Source organism: Oenanthe melanoleuca, chromosome 6 (assembly GCF_029582105.1).
Source record: "Oenanthe melanoleuca isolate GR-GAL-2019-014 chromosome 6, OMel1.0, whole genome shotgun sequence".
NCBI lineage: Eukaryota > Metazoa > Chordata > Aves > Passeriformes > Muscicapidae > Oenanthe > Oenanthe melanoleuca.
The window spans coordinates 18,805,996-18,831,654 of record NC_079340.1 but is presented as its reverse complement, the minus strand read 5'-3'; the positions used below and the strand labels follow the sequence as shown (position 1 = coordinate 18,831,654).

Sequence of the window (25,659 nt, the reverse complement as noted above, 5' to 3'; positions counted from 1 at the left end):
GGGCGGCGCCGGGAGCCCGAGGAGGAGCCCGAGCATCCCGGCGCCGGAGACAGCCGGGGAACGGGCGGCGAGGCTTCATGGGCTGCCCACGCCAACATGGTGCTCGCCCTCAACGGCAGCCACCTCTCCGGTAACCTCCGGCCGCTGGTGCTGGAGGAGCCGCGGGCGCTGGGCGGCGGCAGGATGATCGCCGGCTCCTGGCCCCCGCGCAGCCTGGCGAGGCTCGGCCCGTCGCTCCCCCCGTCGGCGCTGCCCACGGCGAGCCCCCTCCCCGCCAACGACTCGCAGTGCGGGGAGCAGATCCTCAGCTACGGCAGCGCGGAGAAAGTTCTCATCGGGGCCGTGCTCTGCCTCATCACCCTGCTGACCATCGCCGGCAACTGCCTGGTGGTGATCTCCGTCTGCTTCGTGAAGAAGCTGCGGCAGCCCTCCAACTACCTGATCGTCTCGCTGGCCCTGGCCGATCTCTCGGTGGCCCTGGCCGTCATGCCCTTCGTCAGCGTCACCGACCTTATCGGCGGCGAGTGGATCTTCGGCCGCCTCTTCTGCAACGTCTTCATCGCCATGGATGTCATGTGCTGCACGGCGTCCATCATGACCCTGTGTGTGATAAGTATCGACAGGTGAGACAGCCCGGCGCCCCGAGGCTTGTCCCGGCCTCCCGCCCTGAGCGGGACCCTCCGCCGGGTCCTGGGGACGAGCCGTGCTCGGGGCGGGGAGCGAGGCGAGGTCCGGCCGCAGCCGCTGTGTTCGGAGAGCCGCCGGAGCAGGGTGAGCAGCCGGAGCAGGGTGAGCCGCCGGAGCAGGGTGAGCAGCCGGAGCAGGGTGAGCCGCCGGAGCAGGGTGAGCAGCCGGAGCAGGGTGAGCCGCCGGAGCAGGGTGAGCCGCCGGAGCAGGGTGAGCCGCCGGAGCAGGGTGAGCTGCCGGAGCAGGGTGAGCCGCCGGAGCAGGGTGAGCCGCCGGAGCAGGGTGAGCCGCCGGAGCAGGGTGAGCTGCCGGAGCAGGGTGAGCCGCCGGAGCAGGGTGAGCCGCCGGAGCAGGGTGAGCAGCCGGAGCAGGGTGAGCTGCCGGAGCAGGGTGAGCCGCCGGAGCAGGGTGAGCCGCCGGAGCAGGGTGAGCTGCCGGAGCAGGGTGAGCCGCCGGAGCAGGGTGAGCAGCCGGAGCAGGGTGAGCCGCCGGAGCAGGGTGAGCCGCCGGAGCAGGGTGAGCCGCCGGAGCAGGGTGAGCAGCCGGAGCAGGGTGAGCTGCCGGAGCAGGGTGAGCTGCCGGAGCAGGGTGAAACGCCGGAGCAGGGTGAGCTGCCGGAGCAGGGTGAGCCGCTGCCGCTGCCACCCCGGTGCCCGCTATTCCTCCGGCCAACTTCTTGCTCTCACTCGGGGCCGGGGTGTCAAAGCCAAACCGGACCTAAGCTGTTAGCGTTTACCATGGCTCTGTGCAAGTAATAGGGCATTTCCAGCTGCTTTAAAATTTGGAACATATGTCTCTAAACTGCTTTATACCACAGGTAGATTTGAGCTGATTCTTTCAAAGCTGGTGACAGTGCAACTTCACTGGAGTGGAGCTTTACCAGACCAGAGAAAGTGCAGTAATTATAGCTTGCTAAGGTTCTATCTTTATTCTAGAACAGCACAATTTCACTGTTGACAGATGTTTTGTTTGAAGGAAAAATTACTTTCAGACGTTTGCTTTTTAAAAATTTTCATCTGCTGTCTTAAAAACCGAGTTATGCTCGTTGACATTTAGCTTCTTCCAAAAGATACAATCACTGGGGCAACAAGGAGGTGTGTACACACCAGAAGACTATCTGAGGTGTTCAGTTCTGATGTAAAAACCTTACAAGAGCCCACATTTGTCTGTGTCAGTGCTCTGCTCTGCAGAGGAAGGCTGAGAGATTCCTTTATTCCATGCAAGTTCTATTCTGAAGTAAGTTGCAGCCTGTAGCTTCCCTTTTCCACAGCCTAAATTCTATGTCAAGAATTGGAACAGCTAGAAGGTAACTTTTCATTACAGCTCCACACAATTGGCTGAAATTGAGAAACTTCATAACTAGATTTTAGAAGTAGTTTGCCAACTCTGATATCCAACAGCAGCCTTGACTATTTCAGAAAGTTTCAAGAAAAGCTCTGTATTAGACATCTGCAAAGCAACAGTCTTTCAAAAGAGATTCTTGCAGTAAATGGAGGTTGTTTCGTACCAGGGAGCATCACAGTTTGTATTAATTTCAGAACTTTAATTTCTGTACAAGCATCCTCTGCTCCAGTGCTCTTTGTTTGGTGACTTCTGTTTTGGCCAGCTGTTACGTGAATGCTGTGAAGCATCTTGTAGCAATGAAATTCACATGCACACCTTGACAGTATCAAATGGTTTGTGGTTTTGGTGGTTTTTGTTTTTTTAAATTTGCTGTTACATTGACATTTGCTTGATTTAAACTTATCTAAGTTAAGTTTTAAACTTAATTCCTGTATTGCAAGAGAATATGAATAGGTTTCCAGTTCCAAAGGTATTGGGAAATACCTTCTCAATGTTATTCTCTGCTTTTCTGTACTATTTTTAGATAGTGAAGATAGATGATTTCATTTTTACACTCTCTTCCCGTGAACTATTTATATTTGATTGGTCTTAGCTACATCTCTGAGCTCTCCATCTCCATTTCTACTAACCTTTTGAAAACAGGTTAACATATTAAGCTTTCTTAAGGATGTGTGATGATTCACACTGTGGCACTGGGCTTTTCTATTTCGTGGTTTAACATTTGAGGTCACTGCTGTGTGCTGAGCACTGGCTTTGACTGAACTGGCCACACTGACGACTGCATCTCTTACTCTCTTCTCTCAGTTCTCCCTCCACTCCCCTCTCCCCCTGAAATACTAACAAGAGATGCATCTCTGTATTGAGAAAGAATATAACCTCTTGTAAGTGTCTGATTTTCACCAGCTAGTGCTGATTTAAACTAGAATTATTCTCGTCTGTGTTCTCACTTCTTCTACTGAATGTTTATTGAATATCATCTTTCCATAATTCATTATACTGTTGTCTACTACCTACTTGAAATTAAAATTCTGTGACTTTGATGCTTAACCTCTGTCACCCAAATCCATTATAGACTTGAGATCATAGAAATATCATAAATAGTTGGGATATCATAAATAACAGGACACAAGCCAGCAATTCATTACCAAAATGTCTCTACTACTTAGCAATAAAGAATTAAAAAATCTCCATGTTTTGTAATCCTATTTAAAAATAATTAATCTTATACTGTAACACTGCTAAGCCAGGCCAAAGATTAGTTGTTGATATTAAGAAATCTTTGAATAGTACATATGTACAAAATACACAAACCAGGGAGGCATTATGGAAATCAAATGCGAATGATGAAATGTTGCCTGTGTAGCACTGATGGTAATGGTGCTGTCATATCATCAGTTGTTCTTACATGTATGTAGTTAGGAAATCCTTGAATGACCACTGAGGAAAATTTCTCTCTGAAAGCACATACCTCCAGTTTAAGTGATGTTAGTGGTACAGGAGCTGCAAATCACAGTGTATACACTGCATTAGAGGGTCAGACTGTTTCACAAGGTCCCTTTTTCCAAGGCTTTGGTGAAAGCACTTCCACGTTTTCTGGTGTGTAGGAGGAGAAGATTACCAATGATACCTCCTTTACTAGTCTTACTATCTCAGGGTAAATAATACAAATACAGGACCAAGAAATTTCAGTCAGAAATTCCAGAAACAGAGAAAGTGAATGAAATTCACTGTCCTTCAAGTTGGGCACTATCCCCAGAGGCACTTAGATGTACTTAAAAATCCTGAGGTTACATGGGAGACATTTGTTTAGAAGAAGAGTTAGGACAAAGAAGCATTTTTGAAATATAATTAGGAATTACACTGTCACATGGCTCTTTAGGAAACCTTTGTTGTGATCCAGTAACATCTCTCCTGAAGCAAAAGATAAGGCTGATGCAGGCAGTGCAGAGAGAACAAATAAATTGACTATTTTAAAATTTGTTAAATCCCTAGGTTCTTCCTGAAGCAGATATGAGAATTAGATAAGTAGTTGAAAGAATATTACTACTGAATTAATTTTAAATAACCAAATTTGTTACAAATCGTTAGGCAGGGTTTGTAGAGAGAAATAATACCTTTTATTAAACAAACAATTAACTTAGTAAAACAGAGGCTTTAAGGAGCTACCAAGAGGGAAAAAATGGGTAAATTGAAAAGGCTTTTTCATTTTTTTTATCTTGCACAAATATGTGCTACTCAGCTTATGCCACTGGGAGCACAAAAATACTAGCAGCTGGTGAGCCTATTGCTCACAGAGAGATTTTGCTGCACAGCTCTCAGTGGTGGATGTGTGTTTTTAGCTGCATATATCAGCTTCTGAAGGAAGCCTTTTAGCATGGGGTATACAAATGGGCTGGTTTCATTCTGTTGGAAAACCTTGTATTTTTTTTCCTAGTTAGACACACCAAGCACTTATTGTGCTTTTAAAGTTGTTTCTATTCTAAGTTGTATGAGTGATAAGGGTGCAAAATAGATATTAGTGTGCTATTATGGGGATAACTAACTTTGCACAGGGTGCACAAGGAAGCAGCTAGGATGGAAAGGTTTGATTATCCACAAAGATCTAAATATGCAGAGATCATGAGCCAATGTCCTGGAAGTTACCAAGATTTTGACTATTATCCTTTTCTTCAGATCATATATTTTCTTTTGTTTCACAGCATAAAAACCTTCACAGATCTTTATCAGGATGACCTGAGATGAACATATTTTTTGGGCACCTCTATCTTATTTAAGCCTCCACTTTGGAAGAAGGCTATCTGCTTACAGGCCAGTCTGTCAGAACTAAAACAGATATGATGGAGAGACAAGAGTATTTCTGCCTTTTCTAATTTTGTAAGGATTAAACAGGCAAGACAGCTTGATACTCAGTCAGTGATTACTCTCCTCTCCATCCATGATATGAGGATTAACTCTGTAGAAAGGTAGGAGCTATAGAGACTTTCACAGGATAATTGAACCGTGGTCTTCTTTAAAAATTTTCTATTAGTGTGTTTGGATGTTTTTTTCTTTTAATCTTAAGGCTTAACTTTTCTGGTTCTGAATTAAATAGATTATATCACATCACAATTCCTTTACATTCTTTACATTTAAAAGTGAGAAAACATTCAGAGTGAATTATGAGGCATGGATACAAACCACACCTTAGTGGAGAATGAACAAATAAAGGGAATTACTTGTATTTGAACTGGTGTTGTTTTCATGCTGATTCATCATGCTGTTCTGACCCAGGATAGCTACAGAAATGCTGTTTTGGAGAGTATCCACAGGATAACTGCATAAGTAGCAATTTTTAATTCAATATAAAAATAGTTCTTTGGCTTAGAAAGTGATAAAGAACCGTAACTACTCAGATACAGTTGAAGAATTATAACACTTTCCCCACACCCACACAAGTAATGAAACACTTTTTTAGGAGCTTTTCCAATCTGTATCTTGGCCAACAATTCACGAGTATTCCAGGCTTCCATTAAAGTGATGAGGATTTAGAATTTCTATGCAAATATAAGTGGGCCTTTTTGTTGATCCTGACATTTTTATATAGAACCCTCAGCTCTCTCTCACTGCCGTGCTCCCAGTATGAGTACTCGTGCTCCTCCTTAGAATGTGGCAGTCCCAAAAGTTCACTGGCTTCTTGAGTCCTCATTCCATGTCTGGGAATTGTGCAGATGTCAGATTTCCTCCAAGGAAGAATTTGGAACAAAATTTAAATAAAGATGTAAGCATTTTCAATAGAATCCAGATGTCTAAATTCTACCTACATCCCAAGCTGATAACATGGCCTGAAAATTGTCAGCAATTTGCTAAACCTTAGGGTAGCTAGCAGTCCTGTGTAGCTTCCTCTTTGGTATGAAGACTTTTTCTGCCTCAGTGCCATGGGTGGAAAAGGCAGCAGTGTGTTCTGCCAACCCTGCTCAGATCATTCACAAAATCCATGTAGAATAGACATGCAGAAATAGCTATGAAAAAATCAGCTATGTAATATATTTTGGATCTAGAATAAACATGGACAGCCACCAGTAATGCCACTCATGAGATTTTTTTTTCTCTCTATGTAAGAAATAACTGAGAAATGAGGAAAAACCTAAAAGGAACTACAGGAAAAGTGTGGGATGAAGCTATTGCAGTTAAGGTCTATATTGCAGAAGAAAGTTTTGAGATCATTATAGCAGCTAATTGCTAACAACAGCCACTCTCACAAGAACCTTTTTATTTTTTCTTTTTTTAGCCTGATAAACAACAGTACTCTTTCTGAGCCTGTAAATAGCTTGTTTAGCTTATGAAAGACACAGACAGCATGGATAAACTAAACTAAAGTGAAAAAGAACAGATTTGATCTTACTTCTTTCCATGTAGTTTTCTGATGCAGTCTGTTGAAAGAATGTTCCTTAAGCTACTTTTTTGCAGAGAATTTATTGTGGAACACTTATGCAATCTCCATTTTTATTTATGCTGAGAAAAAGGTACAATATAAATTTTTGGTGCAAAATTCAGAAGTTGGATACATTAAGTAATATTAGGCAGTGCAATGTTTATTTGTCACTGAGAGCCCACTCCTAAAGAGTAAATTAACCTGAGGGTTCTATTACATAAAAATGATCCCATTCCTTTAGGTACCTTTGTGTGACATCCTTGGGTGTTGTTTTCTGTGTCACAGGCAGCCTGAAATTGCTGCAGTGACTTACAGAGTAACCAGGTTTTAGCCACAAGTGTTGTTTCATTATGTCTTTGCAGAGACATTATGCTTCATGAACACACTGCCAGTTGCACAATAAGCAGGTGGGAATTAACAAATAAAAGATATTTTATAAAACAGATGGACTATTCAGTGAAAACTTGACACAGGAAAAAAGTTTTAACATCAAAATGAGTGGAAGTTTTGTCCTTTTGCAGAGGAAAAAGGCGTTAAGATCTGAAGTTTGCTGGGAATGTTTGTGTCTGCACAATAGAGGCTGACAAAGTTTGGGAAGCTAAAAGAAATCTCTAGATTGGATATTCTCTTGCTGTTCTACACTGGATGCATTTAAGCAGTGTTGCTGCAAGGGAGTCAAAGTGTGGAGATGCAAGATAACCTAGAGGTGGCAGTGCAAAGGGAAATGCAATTGCTAATTTTTCAAGGGGCATGAATGGGGAGTTATAGTTCAGTGAGTAGCAGGAGATTTAAAATTAGATCAGATTTACCTGAATGCCTTTTCTTGAAACTGGATGTTGTATTTCCCCCCCACATTTGAAACTATCTTCTGTTTGCTCCTATCAGGGTTTAACACTGGATGAGTTTTCAGAAGTGATTTTGGGGTCTCTAATTCTTGGGGGTTCATCCAGACATTTCAAAGGAGCCTGATAAGTCAGAGGTAAGGGAACATTAATTTGCATTTTTGCTAAGCAGGGCACTCTGGAGACATTTAAGAAGTGATTTCTTTCCTATCAAGTTCACAAAAATAGCTTCTGTAAGTAAGGTTGGATTTGCTTCAAGATTGACAGCAAAAATGCAATTTTTAGAAACACTTCTCTTAGTTTTTGAAGGGAGCCTTCAAAAATATATCTCAGTATAAATCACAAAAATGCAAATGCATATCACACTGGCATGATGTGTAGTGTAACCTGATTAGACTGGTATCAAAATACATGTTCCTAGTGATTTTCTTGAACTGGGTGAGTATCATAGAATGAAACATCAAAGCTTTTGTAGTTTTGTACACTGAAACAAGATTGTTGTAACAGTAGTAGCATTCTCACACAAGAGTCTAGAACAGAAATTAGTCAGGGAATGTTTTCACTTTCCTGAATTAATTTTCTCTGAAAATTATTTCTAAAACTCTCTGAAAATTTTATAAAGTATCTTATTCCTTTTAAAGAAACACAGTATTATTTTTTGATATTGTGTTTGAGTTCAAAATATTTAATTGGAAATATTTGTGGCAACTTTTGAAACTTTCTTCATCTGCAGTTGATAAGTACATATGGCACTGTCTGTCAGCTACAAACACCTCTTTTTTTTTTTTTTCTTTTTCTTTTTTATTTTTTTGGTTTCAATATATAACACATAAATCTGGTCCCTTCTCTGTGGACCAGAAAGTCTGAAGAAAGCTGGCCATTGTAGGTCTTGTGTGAAAATTTATTTGAGAACTTGAGCTTGAGAAACAGTTGAGTTTACTCAGGTGCAGCTGTCAGAAGAAAGACTGGGGAGGAAAATCACAAGTTTTGATAGCTGCATGTCCAAAGCACAAGTATAATGAAGCAGTGCTCACTGCAGTTTTGGTCTAATGGTCACTACTGTCTGCAAGGTGAGGATGATTTCTTTCACCTGGAAAGCTTGCAAGTTTTAGTTTTATTTGTTGTACTGGATAGTCATCTATTTCTAAAGGATTGAGTAGTTTAATTCTTCCTACATGTACTAAAAAGAGGCAAAAAAACAGCTGAAATTTTTTGAACGATCTCTTACTGCAATTTTTCGTTTTCAAAAGATTCCAGGACTAAATATGTCATAGTGAAAATTTGTTTTTATTCTGTCTGAACTAACATAGCAAAATTAAAAAGTGAACATCATTGATTTTCTTTTTGTACCTTGCTGTTCATTCAAAGCTTTATATAGCAACCTGGATTATCTGATACATCTGTGTGGTTCTGTACATACTGGCATATGTGCAAATCTGGTAATGATTCACTTCTAACAATAAACATTTGTTAGAATGGGCTTTAGGTGATGCACATACAAGAATGAATCCTCTAGTAGTGCTGAACAGAGATGTGTGTGGAAATCAAATCAGTACTGAGCATATTCTTCCTATCATGGCCTTTGCTATCACAGGCTAGCACAAGACACCTGAAGCACAAGACACTGAAGGGGGTTTATTTAATCACTGATAGCTCTTTCACTGCTAATTGTCATAATAGTTTAAAAACCAAACCAAAACACAAAGCCAAGAGGGATATTTTAAAAAAAACTTACTTAAGGATGACGTCTATTCTTAGAAGTACATTGTGTCTCGAAGAGAAAATTGGCAGCAGAGTTTTTTCCTGAGATGTGTCATGGAAAAGGGTGGGATTTTTGTCCAGTTAAACACCTAAACCTGAGTTTTTTTAGCTTGTAGAAGTTTAAAGTATAACCACAAGGAAAGTTTGTAATCTGACAAAAACTTGTTTTTGTGTACAGTTCTTATGTCTCTTAAGGAGATTGTGGGAAGTGGAGGCAGAGCCAAAGAAAGGATAACATTTTTCTCCCACTATAAATTATTTGTCCTGCATGGTGTGGCAGGTTGAGAGCCAAGCTGCACCTTGCCATGTATTGGCAGTGCTGGAAAAACTGGTCAGGGACCAAGGGAGAATGGACAGAGCTTGTTGTGTCCCAGACATTCACCAAGCTGGGCAAAATCAGAACTGGCTGCAAGGGCTTGCCTGCAAGAACACTATTTTTGTGACAGACTTACATACAAACTTCTGACTTTTTATTTTTTATTTTTTGGCTGAAAACTCTCTAGTCTTTTGGGAAGAGATTGTGTTTGGAGATCCAGGCAAACACATCATGAGGTTTCTTCCCAATAGCCTGGCATGGAGCTGTGCCACCTTCACTGTCACTGAATAACACTGATGCCCTTGGTGGCATTCCAATCATAATTTCTTGTCAACCATACAAGTATCTGTAATCAGAAATATGGCCTATTGCTGCTGCAAGTGCAATTGGGCCACCAATAAAGATCTTTAAGTACCTTATTTATAAACTGTTTGCTTTTCATGAGATGGGTTGGATACTGGGGACAATGTATTTCAACATATGGTTTGTAGATCTCTGGAGAGGGACACAAAAAGTAACTGAAAAAATTCCAAGTCTGTGCCAGTAGTGTTTGTTCACTAGAAAACTGTTCCCATGTGAGAAAATACAGGAATTTTTAAATCAAAGTAAAGAATAGTGCACTAGAAGATTTACTCTGATAACAGGTGTTGGTTCAGAAATTGTCAATCAGTATAAATATGAGAAGGTAAAAAGGGAAAGCATAATTATAGATAACAAAAGTATATGTTATTATCTACACTTATTGTAGAATTTACAATTTATCTGTCATCATGAATATAAGCCATGAAAATATGTGATTGTCATGAAATATTTCAGATGTACAGTACCATTTGATGGAACAATTTTCTGTAAGCAGATCTCCATGTGGGTTGTTAAATTTTGTTTATTTGCTGTAGAAGTTGACATTTAGCAAATAGCTGAAATATTAAATCCCTGAACAAAGAGTTTGTTGTCTGGCCAGAAATTACTTGGAAATATTTATACTCATGACCCAAAGGAGCTGCTGACAAGATGCAAAGCTTTTTTTTAATAATCTAATAAGATGTTTTGATGCTAAAAATGGTACAGCTTTGGCTTAAAAGACTTAACTTTTGAATTGTTATGTACTGCAGTTTCCTTTTTACCCTAAATATCTGCATTTGAAGACCCACTTCTTATCACAAGCAGTTTTAGCAACAATACTGATTGTTGTGGCTCAAGAGTGTATTGTCCCATATAAGAAAGCTGTTTTTGCAAAATGAATATGGTCATTAAAAGAGCACAATACTATTAAAAAAATAAAATAGCATAGTGGACTATTTGTCTATAAATTAAACAACACAAGAAGGAGCTTAACAGTTCCAAAGCCTGTTATCTAACACAAAGCTTCTGCAGTGCTACTGAGCTGTTGAAATTAAGGATCTTATCAAATATCTGAAACACCTGCAGCTTGCAGTGAGCTACCTGAGATGTCCATGGGCCAGCTGTGCTGACTGAGCCCACACTGGTGCCAACTAAATTCAAATGCTCCTAAATTCAAATGAATGTTTGAAGTTCTCAGTTTTTGGTATGTTTTTATGGTTTTTTGATAATGAAAGCTGTTATCATTGGAAGCTGTAGTCACAGAAATAAACCTTAGGTATTTTACTTTTTATCCACACAGTTGGTGCCACCATATTTCAGTAGAACCTTAGAGATACCAGCTTGTTTGTAAGGAAAAAAAAAAAAGCAAAAGAAAGACACACTCACTGAGAAGTGGGAAGAAGGGCTTCTTTCTGCTGATCACTTGTTCCACTGCTTTTGTGTGTGGTGTAGCATCTGTAAAACGAATATAAAAGAGAGTTCTGTGATCCTTGATAATCCTCACATCCTGCTATCTTTAAAGGTTGTGGAGGAGGAGATGATCTATCATCAGCTGTATTTCTGTTTTAGCATAAATGTATAATTCTAAATTCTGAGGAGCATGAAATGGTGTTATGAAGGTATTGTGACAACACAATCACACATTCAGCTGGAAAATGGGTATTTGTGAAAAATCAATAGCTGAATGTGTCCTCAAATTCTGTCATTCTTCACAGAAAGCCCAGGGGAAGAGAGCCAGAAACTCTTTTCTTGACAAGAAAAAAGCAAGAGGTTCATTTTGTAGATTGAATGTTTTTATGCTTGTGAAGTTGGTGGTAGCAGTTTGTGTTGAAATGTGTTCTATATTTTAAAAATATTTAGTATTGCAGATTTTGCATGATTTTAAAAAGAAATAAAAATATGAAGGATGTTGCTGAAAAAAAGAATACACTGTAGTGGAAATTGGTTGTGGGCAGGCTTATGTTCATCTGGACAAAGAGGACAACCTGTCCTGGCTGATCTTTCCCAGCTTTCCTGTCCAGTGCTCTCTAAGCTCACCTGCAGCTACCTTTACAAAGGCAGAGCTGGTGACATATTAAATGGGGAGTGTGGATTTCTGGATTTGGATTAAATGTTGCTGGAGCAAGCTGAAAAAATCCACCCATGTGGAACCACAGCCTGGCAGGTCTGAGCAAGACCCTGGAGATTCAAAGTTCATTAGAGTGGAGGATTTGTTAGTTAGAAAGAAATATTGTCCAGTTGGCCATTACTTTCTTCATTCTGAAGGCTGCTGGCAAAAGTGAATAAATATTGTGACAAATGAGCTACTAAATACTGAAGTTGGGAAAGGCTGAGCATACAGTTTTACTGACTGCAGTTTGGGTTTTGCTGCAGGTACTTCTCATCACTAGATCTTTCCTTCAAATTTCTCCTTCAGTTAAAAGGCAACTGGGGCTCTGTATTTAGAGATTCTGAGTGACTGCAAAGGGAAGAAATATTTATGAAGTAATATTAAATTCCTGAAAGTTTTCTATTTCCAATTTACATAGGAGAGCTCAACCTGACCAATTTATTTATTGATACTAAATTCCAGAATATCACTTAATGAGATATTTTGTGAGGAAAATGACAGCAGGCAGATGAATTACATGTGAAGGGTGAACTGTAAGTGAATAAGTTAGTTAAAATGAGTGCTAAGGAAATAAATAACATATGGTAGAGAAATGTAATAGCTACAGTAAACCTTACATTCATTGGCATGAAAGATGATAAGACATGATAACCTCATTCTGTACCACATACTGAGCAGAAAATATACTGCTAAAATACCAAATTACACAAAATAGCTCTTTATACAAGTGGCAGGGGAGGAATCACCTTATTATCCAATGATAAGTCACTGAACCAAAAGTTTCTGCTGGAAAGGACTGTGAACAGCAGTTTTCTAAAAGGTTCTTGAATTGTAAACTCAGAATTTGATCTAATCTCCTGCCTTCCTTCCTTGATAGCTTCCCCTCATGCTGTGCTCTCTCCAGCCCACAGTCTCTGCTTCTAAAACTGGATATGATTTTTCCTGTGTTAAGACTTATTCATACTAGGAAGAGAGAAATTATTTTACTACTCTAGGGAAAGCAACTCCAGTGTGCATCTTTAAAAAAACCAGCCAGATGAACACTACACAAGATGCTTTGTATATCCCAAAGTTTTTGAAAGAGTATTCTTAATTAAACCTGCTTTAGACTTGGATTTTCCTGTGTGTGTAACACAGTTTATTAATATAGTTTGTTTTTTGTCTGGCCAAGTTTGGGCAAACAAGTAAAGCTTGGGGTCAACATTTATAATTTTCACATACCTGATCCAGGGGAACACAGCAAAACTGTTGTGTGATTAAAAAAAAATTCAGATCTGCCTTCAAGCCAATATAACCAATAGACAAAACCAAAAATGTCCAAGTAGGTTATGTCTGTACTGAGATTCACCCTTAATGACTGTACAGGTGTTCTTAGGGCTGTTGCAAAATTACTGTCATGAAGAAGCAAAGAGGAGAATTTGGACCTGGTCTTTCCAGCATTTTTCTTGTCTCTTCAGTGAGAGGAAAAGAAAGAAGGGGGAGGAAGGAAGAAGTATTCTAGAGGAGGTTGTTCCTAAGTGCTTTATCTGGAGATATTATGTTTAAACTGTTTGTATTCAAGGAAGGAAGAGAAGGGACGTAAATATCAGCACGTTGAAATAGCTATTCCCTGAGGATACTTTGTTTTAATATAGTGGTATTAGCAGTTCAGTGGGCTGTGGTTTTTCATTTCATTCATCACTTATACTATGGAAATTTCTGAAATGTTTAATATAATTGTACTGAAGACATCAGTCATGATTTTCGAGTTAGTGTTGTGGGAGGCTTTCATTTTGAAATACTATTATAACTTTCCAAATAATTCCTTTTCAGCTGATGTTTAGTGTCAATCCAAGAGTGACTCATGTAGTGAGGTTGGAGAAAATCACCTTAGCCATTTCTGCTTTATGGTAGTCTGATGACTGATTAAAAAGAAAAAAAGACAGTTTTTCATAGCTCTGAAATCGAGCCTCCACACATTCTTTGACAGTTCCCCTGGGTGTGATGGACAAAAGGGTTGAGATGGGGAGAACACAAAAAGGAAAATGAGGATTTTCGAGTTCCTATCTACAAAACATATTATTTCCCATCCTTTTTTGTTTGTTTGTTTCTTCAGAAGCTGCCTCTGGTGAGAAGAGCAGGCATTTCATCTGGGCTGGTGCTTCAAGAAACCAGATCTTTAAAGGGCAGAATAAGTCCCCTGTAACACTGTTAAGCAACATTTCAAGTCAAGCTCCATCTTTCCTCAGTAGCTTTCAGGCTGTGCTCTCATGCTCAAGGTCTGTGCTGCTCCTGGAGCTCACTGACTGCACCACCTCCCTCCAGTCATGCCACATCTTTACTCAGATTCCCTTTCCCTTTTCAGAATCACCCAGTTCTCCCCTAACATACATAAAGCCACACGAGATAAAACTCTTTCCTATCTTCTTCCAGCCTATTTTCCTGCTTGTTCAATTGCTAATGAATGTTGCATCACAACCAGACAGAAATAAACAAAAAGAATGCAATTCCTCTTTAATTATTTTTCCAGAAAGGAGCTTTTCTATCTTATTCTCCCAGATAGTATCAGAAGGTTAAATATCTTCTCTAACCTCTCAGAAGAGGCCAGGCATGTTGTAATAAGTTAATAAAATGAAATACTGCATCATACACATAAAGATGAACATGAATGTAAAAAACCCATGTAATTAGAGACTCTGTTAGGTATAACAGTTGACATAATGCAAATGAACTGCATTTGTTTCTAGATAATAAAAATATTGATTTGTTCTCAATGTGGAACAAATTAAACTGTAAATAGAAATAGTGTTTTCTGATATAAATCCCCTTATTGAAGATAGCAAAAGCCTGCCATATTTGAAGGTGTTTCAGTTTTCCTTTTTCTCCTTGATTGATAAAATGACTTAACAACTACTCTGAGTGATACCACAGGGTATGAAGCTGTATTCACAAGCTCCTGCACTTGTGAAGCAGCTTGTGTGTATATTATGATGAATTTCATTAACAAATTTTCAGTAAATTAGGTATTTCTTAAAAAGCCTGAGAAGTCTTTCTCTAGGGAATATTCCTAAAATGTTACTAGTATGTATTGTAAACCATACCTTGTTCTATATTTTGATTAATATAACTTTTTACTAAAAAAAAAAAGAAAGAAAAATTTAGGAAAAACATTTTTATTCTCTTCTCACTTCTTCCACAAAAATAAATATATCTGTGTTAAATAAAGGAGCTTGCAAACCTGGGAGGGGGTGTGTGTGTGTGAGAAAAGGCAGAAGTGGGTAGTATGTCCCTAACACAGTTACGCATTTACTTTTAGAAAAACATGAAATTATTTTTTATTTTATCTCATCCTTCCACGTTGTTGAACAGTGTAAAGAAAAATGATTCTTCCTACGTGTGACTTGCCCGGATTTGGAGAGCTTTTGGAGTGTTACAAATTATCTATCAAGAAGTGGGCTGAGAAGCACTTTTGAGCTCTGTATATAATTAATCCAGTTGCTCTCAGTAAGCAAACCACACTTGTATACAGGAAACAAGTGATGATGAAACAAAGTTGGAGTTCAGGCATTTTGAAAAAAAAATAAAAATAGTAAGTCTTCCATTACAGAATGCAACTGAATTCTAAATGATGTGTGTCCAAAACCTATTCAGTTTTCAAATGTATCTGTTTCTAGGAGCCTGGATTAAAGGGGCTGAAATCCACCTCCCTCCTTATATCTCCTACATTAATGCCTCTGGTGGTGGTAGAAAAGGGAAAATATACAGATACAATTTTCTTCAAAGGGAGTTAATAAAAGCATGTGGTCTATAATTTAGAATATTTATAAGGGTAATTGCAAAATATTGGGTAGGAAATGCATATCTAATATTCAGGTATTGCTGCAAGGTAAACATCAGCAACTACACATTGGCACCTTTCCCTGTAAAATTTGTAAATATATAAAATGTGTAATTTGCAGTGGAGAATGAAAGGCCACTGAGCTGGTTTGTCAAGAAACTGAGAACAAGATGTGACAGGTGATAAATGCTTTGACAGCCATGCAGGGTGAAAGTGAAAGGCAAAGGGTGAGTGCAGGTGAAAGAATTTTTCTAGGATCTGAAAGTAAAAAGCAATATGGTTTCAGAATTACAAATAAAGCAATAGAAGTTGAATGGAAAGCTGTTACACATATTCTGGCCACATGGGTGTTTTGTATTTCTTAGAACAGAATGCATCCTCCTATCTATGGGATGGATGTCTAAGATTAGTAGGCAAAAATAAAGAAGGAAAAATACAGAGCTAACAGAGAAGGAGAAATAAGACAGCAAGAAGGTGAAATAAAAATGAGTGAAATAAAAGTACAAAAAAAATGAGCTAAAATAAATAAGAAAAATATGAAGCTGTAAAGTTATACAACATGAAAGTGAGAAAGCCCAGGAAAGCACAGAGAGACTAAAAGAACTATAAGAGAGGAGAAAGCAACCTTCTACTATGCAAATTACATTCCTTTAGAATGAAGATATTTAATTTTGATTGACTTAATCCTCCCCCACTGCCAGGAAAGCCTACACTTCTTGAGATCATCAAGAATAATCCCCTACAGTGATTTTTGAGAAAAAGAAAAATCAAGTCAGAACTTTCACTATGTAGAATAAATTCAATAGGTACCCACTATAGCAGTGGAAATGAAGGTCATCCTATAATAAAGAGAATTTAAGAAAATACATTTCACTAAGAAAAGAAAGGGGAATAATGTAAAGTGTTGACCTTACTGAAAGCAAAAAAAGTATTTCCTTTTCATTCTTCCAAATAACAAAGTTAACACGTCACCATTCAATGATAAGAATAATGTTGAAGTTTTATGAAATGTGAAGCATAAGCCTCTAGAAGAATAGATATCAAAACATATTTAAGATCTTTTATATTTGTGCATTCACCATCAGCTGAGAAGGATGAAGTAGAGCTTTCTAGGATTTCTAGCAGTTAAGATGTGGAAGCTGACCACTGTGCTGACTTTTATAAACTGTGTACTAATTCACAGCATAGGAAAGAAGCAACATTTAGCTAGATAGAGCATAGAACTAATCAAAATCTTTTTCTCTCCTCTGAGTAGTGTTTTGATTTTGTTAGTTCTGCAGTCTCACTGTACCATTGCATGATATTTTATGTTCAGGTTTTTAAGTGACCCAATTAATATTCTGGAAAGTTTTGTATATACATTGAAATTAGTAATTTTCGTAATTTCTGCTAAGGACAAAAATATTTTACTGCCTCTGAAATACCCTCCTCTTCCCAGGCAATAACTGGCAGTGACCATGATGTGATTATGAGGCCAGTCTGTATTGCAGAAAGGTAAAATACTGTTGTAACAAGATAATTGTCATTATAGCACCTCAGCTGGGCACTGCAGTGCTCATATCCCCCATTTAGATCTTTTTATGTTTCTGTTCTTTTACTTCTGTCTCAGTTACTTAAGTATGTGGTGGGAATAGTATTTCCCTGGTCAGTTTGTCTGTTTGTATACCTTGCTTTGTTTAAAAGGAAGTCTCAGGGACAGAGCATCTCTTGCATCGTGTAAACACATCATCCTTGGAAAGAAAACAGTATTTGCTAGGTGTTTTGACATAGCCATAGCAGAAAGAATAGATTTGGTATTTGTTTCAACTTGTTACATTTACATTTGAAGGAAAGGAAAGGAAGTTATTTAGATGCATTACTATGCTTGGGAGAATATTTTTGAATACTGGATAGATTTGAGGAATGACATTTTGTTCCTATTCTTGTGAAGCATCTCTTAATGTTGAGCTGAACCAAATAGAAAAAAAAAATTATGAGAGATGATAAGAGAATCATAGTCAATGAAGAAAAGCCAGTAGATCAGCATAATTCTTCAGAACAAGTTATTCTTGCAGGTGAAATACAGGATGGGATTCTATAGATGTGGGTTTGCAAAGAAACCCTGCTTGGAAATCTGCATTGAAGACAGAAATCTGTGCTAGAGAAACAGAGGAGCAAAGGAGGAAGCATTGTTGTGTCTTTGGAATAAAGCAGTTTTTATGACCCTTAAAATAAAACAGTAGGAGAACTGAGAGAGCCTCACATTAAGCATAACTCCTAATCAAATGGTAAGTGATAACAAAACAACAGTATGTTGCAATTCCTGGCAGAAATAGCTGTAATACACAAATGTATCATTGCCAGTATAATGTTTCTAGTCTTATTCCATAGCAATCCAATAAAATCATAGTTAGACAGTGAAAGAGCTGGTTTGATTCTGGAATCTGTTAGATCAAGTCAGTGAATTCTGAGACATAAATGTGGACTAACTAGAATGGAATTAAAGTCTATAAAATACTTGGAGACCAGAGACAAAGGAATTACACATGTGGTACAACAGTTTTGTAACTGCTGCTGATGTCATGATGCATTCAATTTATTATTGAATTGGGCAGGAAGCTTCAAAACTCTTTAAATTCTTTTAACTGTACAATTTTTGGTTGCTCTATAACTTTGCTTACAATGGCAGGCAAGTCCTTTTACTCTTTATCTTTTAGCCATATAACGGAGGTAGGAAAGAAATATTTAGGACACATGATCACAAATTGGACCATCCTGTTACTATTTTCTTTCTATTGTTTTAGTCAATGTAGTGTGAAGTCTCAGGTCGTTTGCTGGATATTTCAAAATGTGTGAAGACTAGACCCATCTGCCTATCTGATCTACAGTTAAAGTGATAACAGAGATATTTTTTTTTAGCCCTGTAGGATAAAAACCATTCTATACAGTCATTGTAATGGGTTCACAGCAGAAAACCCAGAATGAAAAAGCCCACAAACTGAATAATCTCAGGAGCAGACCTATATAGTTATAATGGTTTTACACTGAATTGTCTATGACAATTTTTTGTCATTAAATGCTAACCATTTAGAGATACTGGGGAAGGATTCTGTGTCACAGGGAACCAGGTTTTTGTAAAGTAAAAGGAAAGGATTTGTTCATTTACCTTTTCCATTGTTGGTGTTCATTGTGGCAAATGGCAATTGTGTAAAATGGCTGGTGAGGAGGGAATGCTTTACCCACTCCCAGGTTTGAAGAGAGCTCCAGAAAGAGGATGGGGTAATTTTTCCTCCCCAGAGCTGGGCACACCATGTGTGCTTCACCCCTGAATGGGACTGCAGCAGAAGAAACAGCTTCCAAACCCCAGTGAGAAGAAGAGACACTGAAGAAATCATAAAAAACCAGCCCAGAATAGGGATGTGCTCATGTATGTTTATACACATACATGTAACAAAATATTTACTCTGCCCTTCACCATGTGCCATCTTTTTGGTCTCTGCTGTTTACTTTGAGCTCTCCAAGCAAGGCTCTGTTTTCCACATATGTGATGCAGTAGAAAAGTGTTCTCATCACCCCTTTTTGCTGTATCCATTAAACAGTAGTGCCATATTCTTCCTTCTCAGTGTTTTGCACTCAGCCAGCACCCTTGGAATGGCAGCAGGATGTGAGAGCTGTGTGTGTTGTGCCTCTTGTAGGGCTGCCCAACTGGTGCAGCATCCTGCACTTCAGCATCAGGCAGTGCTGAATGGAAAATGCTGTGACCCGTTTGGGAGAAATGAAGGCCATTCATCTGCCTTGGGGGAGTAACCTGGATACAGACCTCACTGTGCTGGCTGTGACATGGAGAGATGCCCTGTCTGGCAGAAGCAGAGTCAGGAAATGCAGAGCAGGAAGAATACAAAATAGCATTGCCCTTCTTTTAAATGTGAGAATTGAGGCACAGTTTCTTTTCTACCAAGATTAAAATGAACATCTGTGGCATGTGAAAGAAATAAATTTCAGAATATCAAGTCTGAGACACTTCTTTCATGTGGGGGATAGCTGAGACACATGAAATGGGCTTTTTAGGGGCTCTGACTTCATTCTTTCCCAGTAATAAGACCTCAAGGTGTTCTTTACACTTGAATATGCTAAGTTCAGCTGATTTACCTTAAGTATTTTTTTATTAAAATACTAGTTTAAGATTAAGCATTACAAAGCATATTTTTCCACTGATTTTGACACAATATTTTTGAAGTTCATGAATCTATTAAGGCCTGAACACTCTCTAGTGTATTAGACAACAGTAGTGATTTACATTATTTTGACGTTGCAAATGAGTTTTCAAGGGTAATGGATTTCATATAGAGAGATTAAAACATAACATTCCTCCATTTGTGCCTGCTGACTTCTTTCCTATCGTACTACATTTAGCAAAATGAATAAGGCAGAAATTATGCTGGTATATTTTCATGTTAATTAGCATATTTTACTTTCAAATAGCATTTCTGAAGAAAAGATACACTCCCCAAAAAAGTGATGCCAGGGCAAAACTAATGAATTTTCATTCTTTTCAGTATACTTATGCTTTCATTTATTCTTTTTGTTATATTCTGGTGCATAAGAATGCATTAGTAGGCACTCAGAATATGCAGCCCACAGATCTGATTTTTACAGAAATCCAGCTTAACTACATAGCTACATAATAAAGTTCACCTCAAAAGTGTGTTATTTTTAGTGACCAGTTGGGTAATAACTGTACAAGTGCATACTTCAGGAAGGCAGATAAGGATTTTTTTAAGAACAGCACATTGTACAAGACAAGAAGTCTTTGTGCACAAAGGATGTGTTTAACTGTTTTGTACCTAAATTGGGCTATTCTTAGACAAATTCTAAGGGTAGGCCATTCCTTTAAGGGTAGATCCCCAAAGTCTGAAGCTGAGAGCTCAGCCTTGCTGCAGTTGTGTTGCTTAAAGCAGTGTGATGGATACTTTAATTAGTTAACCTGAAATTTCACTGTGCTAACTCTTCTATATCTTGGAGCACCTTGGAAAACCCTTGGCTCACCCTTGGCTCCTTGGGAGTGAAGATGGTTTTGGCCATGGTGCTATAGAACAGAAATCTCCATGTTCTGGAGCCTGATGGCCCTGGCTGCTGGGCCAGTGACTGTTCTAGTGCTGGTGGTGAGGGGCACAAGAGGCAGCCCTGTGCAAGAACAGTCCATGGATGGCACTGCTCTGATCCCAGACAGCTCCAGTAAGAATTCTTAGCTCATGGCCCCTCCAGGCACAGATCCACTGGCCAAATACTGACCTGCTGTAATTTACTTGTGCTTCATTTCAAGAATAGAGCACAGTAAACAATTCCTGTCCTTTGTGTAACTCTTTTCATAGCAGCAGAATAAAACCAATGACACGGTTGAACAGGATTGTTGATACTCATCAGAACAGATCATTAAATGATGTTTCTTTTGCTTCCATATCTGTAGCATACCTGGGTGCTTGTACAAAGCAAGAGCACTGGCCATGATTTACTGCACTGCAGTAAAATCAACAATGCAGCATTCCACAGAGCCAGGCAGATCTCATATTTGATGTGCTAAGTGAATGGACAAAGAAAACATGCTCCCCAAAAACGTTTTTAATGACATTGCTGTAATTCTTGTTTGTCACACTACAGAACCTTCACTATAGGAGTAAACAGTGGTAGCTCTTGAAACCAAAACATTATTCAGAAATTGATTTGAAATGATTTCTTCTACAAGAAAAAAAATAAATCACAGCGATTTTTTTCTAAATTATTTTTGAGGAAGTGAAAAAGAACAATTTGAGAAGTTAACAGTAACTCATAGGTAATTTCCAGTTGAGCAGAAGCCAAAATTGAAACAAAAAATCTTAGGCCTATATAAAGGCATCTGATTTTATAAGGAAATACAGAAATTTTCTGTAGCTGAAAGTAAATTCAGACTCAGGATATTCTTACCCAGATATAGAGAGCCATAGTAATAATTCTGTAATTAGAAAAAGATACTTAGCTTATAGCACCGTAAATTAGGAAATATAAGGGTTGCCAACAGAGCTAAGTTTTTTTTCTATTCAATATTGACCCATTATAAACATTATTCTTGTCTGTAAAACTGTGGGTTTTTCCCTATGTCTTCTTGAATTGGGACAGATTTTTATTTTGTTTAGTAGAAGTTTGGACATTGAAAAAAACATATTTTCTTTCTAATTAAGTGATGACAAAAATAATTATTTTAGTACTGAAATATTCTACTCTTGGTATAAATCCACATGCCTGAAACATGAAGGAAAGAAAGACAACTCATCAGCTCAGTGGCAGGGCTCTTCCTAATTGTTGAATACATAAGAGTGAAGGTAGATGCTTGCTTGTTATAACCATCCACTCAGTACAAAAGGTGATAGGCTTTGTGGAATGAGCATTCTTCTATACTCCAAGATTTCTAAAGGCAGCAAGATAAAATTTAGGTTTCAGAATTTCCTTAAAAGTCAAAATATGCTTTATCTGCCTGAAGACTGAACCAATGCATAGAAATCACAGCCTGTTATGGCCAATGGGAGATTTCCTTCTGGAATAAAAGACTTTTATAGAGAATACTAACACTATTAATTTTAGCATGAAAGGCACATGAGTTTACAAGTTGGAAGTACATGCAAAGAGAGGACTGAAAATTATGAAACAGAAAACTCAGCTATAGATTTTGGTCTAGGGCAAACTATGTGACATAACTTTTACCAGTTAACCCCAGCCCTCTGTGGTAACCCTGTGTTATCATTCCAGGTACCTGGGAATAACCAGACCTCTCACCTACCCTGTAAGGCAGAATGGGAAGTGCATGGCCAAGATGATCCTGTGTGTCTGGCTTTTATCTGCCTCCATCACCATTCCCCCGCTCTTCGGCTGGGCCCAGAACGTAAATGATGAAAAGGTTTGTCTCATCAGTCAAGACTTTGGCTACACCATTTACTCCACTGCAGTTGCATTTTATATTCCAATGTCAGTGATGCTTTTCATGTACTATCAGATTTATAAAGCTGCCAGGAGGAGTGCTGCTAAACACAAGTTTACTGGTTTTCCCCGCCTGGAAGAAATAGAAGGGATTTCTGTGAATGGACTTGTAAAACTGCACAAGGAATCTGAAGAATGTACTAACTTTTCACGACTCCTAAAGCACGACAAGAAAAACATTTCCATCTTTAAAAGAGAACAGAAAGCTGCCACCACCCTTGGGATTATTGTTGGGGCTTTCACAGTCTGCTGGCTGCCCTTTTTCCTCCTCTCCACTGCAAGGCCCTTCATCTGTGGTACAGCATGCAGCTGCATCCCCCTGTGGGTGGAGAGGACATTTCTGTGGCTGGGCTATGCAAACTCTCTCATTAACCCTTTCATTTATGCCTTCTTCAACCGGGACCTGAGGACAACCTACCGCAACCTGCTGCAGTGCAGATACAGGAACATCAACCGCAAGCTCTCGGCCGCAGGCATGCACGAGGCTCTGAAGCTTGCAGAAAAGCCTGAGTTTGTTCTGTAAGATCACTCTTCCTCTACTGTGATAATTTGGTGTTTTGTCACCTTAGCTTTTCCCCCACAGGTTTGAAAGAATGTTGTAGGAAGAGCCAGGCTGCTGGAGCAGTGTCAGTGCAGTCACCAAGAAACGAGGGAGAGCCCAGCAGTCCCAATCAGCCTGGAAAAACAACTCCACCACCCAAAGAATTTGGGTGTAAGAGGAATAAAGGATGAAAGTGCAATGTAGTGCAGGATGTTCGAGCTGTTAGTCAGGAAAAAGCAAAGTTGGCCTAACCCATTTGTTTGGCCCAAAAAATGTTTAGTAGGTCTGAATGTTGGATGCACCTTGTGTCCCAGAGATTGTTTTCTTTAATAAAGGCCTCAGAATGGTGAAAAGTTAATTTCCTTCCACTTTAGTATTACAGAAATAAACCATTAAAGAAGCTGAATCAAAGAACTTCTATTGCTTAGAAATATTCTTTATTATAAAACCCCATATGTTCATTAAATATTAATTTACTGGATTGCCTGGAAATGAACTATGTTGTGAAATATAATATTGCCTTTGCACAGCAACTCTGGCACTGAAAGAGTATATTACACTTCCAATGTGATTATAAGAGTTTGAGTAAAGTCACATGGACTAGCATCTTCACTGCATACAGCCTTGCAGCACAGTTAGCTGCTGTGCAAATCACACCAGGTAATCTTGTTCTATATTTCTGACATAACAAATGTGTCTGATTGCAGTTTATTTCAGGATCTGTCTGGTCTTTGTCCATCTCTTCATTCTTTAATTCTCTTGGCTTTCTCAGCTGAGCACTTCTCTAATCTAGATGGAGACTGTGCTCAAGTAATTTCTGCTGATGTATGGCTAGTCCTTGCTTCACTTCAGTATTAATTTACTGTCTATTTGAAAGCTCTTCTGCTTTTTGGGATTTCTTTCTCTTCTGAAGTCAGGAAGGAAAAAATAAACATAAGACCTTATGACTTCAGAGACATCTGGACTTTATCCTTAAAAAGGGATTTTAATCATCACTTGTGCTTAAAGTGATTTAAAGCCTTTCTGTGTGTACAAATAAAGATAATTTACTTTTTCTGGTTCTAGCTTTTTCTACCACCATTGCAGTTTGTCCAAGTATGTGATCCTACTTCTCCTGACTTTGATAACAGATCTCTTTGGTCAGTATAGCAGGGCCAAATAGTAAAACATTGTTCCTATTAAAAATTAATAATTAACTTATTGATTATATTAATATAATACTAGCAATGTATTAATATAACACACAGTGATTGTGTAAGATACTTCTGTAATAACAGAAAATACTAATAAAACAATTCAAGAGATCAAGATGAGTTCTTTGGCCCGAGTTTGCCCTGCACACCATGTTCCAGCTGAAGCAGAGGGCCAGGGTGCATTAGTGAACAAAGACTGTTCAGAGCCTGAGCTGCTTTTTCAGCTCTCAGGACATCAGTGAGGAGACATCCATTATCAAATTGCCTCAGCATCAGATCACACTTCAGGCTGACTTCTGTCCCTGCTTTCTCAAGTCTGAAACCAAATGACCCAAATGAGTTCAGTGATGTTAATTTGGGCTGAGCAGGGAGCAGGCTGTGCCAGAGCCCTCGTTCCCAGCACACAGACGTAACTGCAAACACTCCAGCTCTAACTGGCACACAGACAGGCCTGGGCTGATGTGCTGAGCTGTGTGTACTGAAACATGCCTGAGTAGTCTGAGATGCATTCATACACTGCAGTAGGGAGTACATTTTGACCTCATTTTCAGAATAGAATTGTAGAGTAAGAGGCTGTGTTCCAGCTTCAAAATGCTTTTCTGAAGAAGTTTCAAATTTATTTGGGACAGTCCTATTTCTTTTAAATGTTCCAATATTATGTACAGGGACAAGAAGAGATTTGGGCCCAGAGCAGCCACGAGCTCTTGAGTATGGAGTAGAGCTCATGTTAACTCAAGCATATTTTCCATATTTGTGAAATTATTGTTGTTTCTTTATTACTTATCAGAGTAGCTTTTTGTTTGCTTGTTTGTTTCCAGCATAAGTGAAAAGTTTTCAAGACCTTCTGTAAGTTTTGGGGATCTTTGTGTGTAAGGATATACATGGGAATATACTAATAAATGTATCTGGGAAGACTCCAAAAGGAACTATAAAACTCTGAAGGTGATTTTAGAATTCTGGACAGAAGGCTCAGTATTCTTATTCTGCAGGAAAGCCTGAGAAGCTGTGTTTCCTCCAAATAAGGTTTTTCCTTTTTTAAAAAAAAAAAAAAAAATGAAATATGTGTCTTGTGAGTCAGAAATTGACATTTGCCCAGCTGTCACTAAAGGCAATTGCTTTCCTCTGGGAAAACATCCTGCAGGAGTTCCAGCTTTCCTCTACCATCTGTTTCAGGTAATGAGAGCCCAGGAAAGAATAAGAGTTGTTATGGTGTGTATACCAATCCTTGAAGATTTTGGAGATAGACATCCATATTTAATCTCTGGATATATTTAGAAAGAAAAGACAAACAAAGAAAAAAACCCAAAC

The 25,659-nt window shown here is 38.9% G+C and overlaps 1 protein-coding gene across 1 annotated transcript; it reads left to right on the top strand.

The window, feature by feature from the left end:
- Positions 1 to 24,464, top strand: HTR7 (5-hydroxytryptamine receptor 7). Its single transcript, XM_056495035.1, has 2 exons — positions 1 to 623; positions 22,390 to 24,464. The coding sequence occupies exons 1-2, from the start codon at positions 97 to 99 to the stop codon at positions 23,138 to 23,140; spliced, it is 1,278 nt and encodes a 425-aa protein (XP_056351010.1). The 5' UTR covers positions 1 to 96; the 3' UTR covers positions 23,141 to 24,464.
- Positions 24,465 to 25,659: the final 1,195 nt, after the last annotated feature.

What these genes read in the sequence shown, in the direction of transcription:
- HTR7 (XM_056495035.1), top strand. Translation starts at nt 97, where the DNA reads ATGGTGCTCGCCCTCAACGGCAGCCACCTCTCCGGTAACCTCCGGCCG. An exon ending in TGTGTGATAAGTATCGACAG is followed by an intron (nt 624 to 22,389) that starts GTGAGACAGCCC and finishes TTATCATTCCAG; the next exon opens with GTACCTGGGAATAACCAGAC.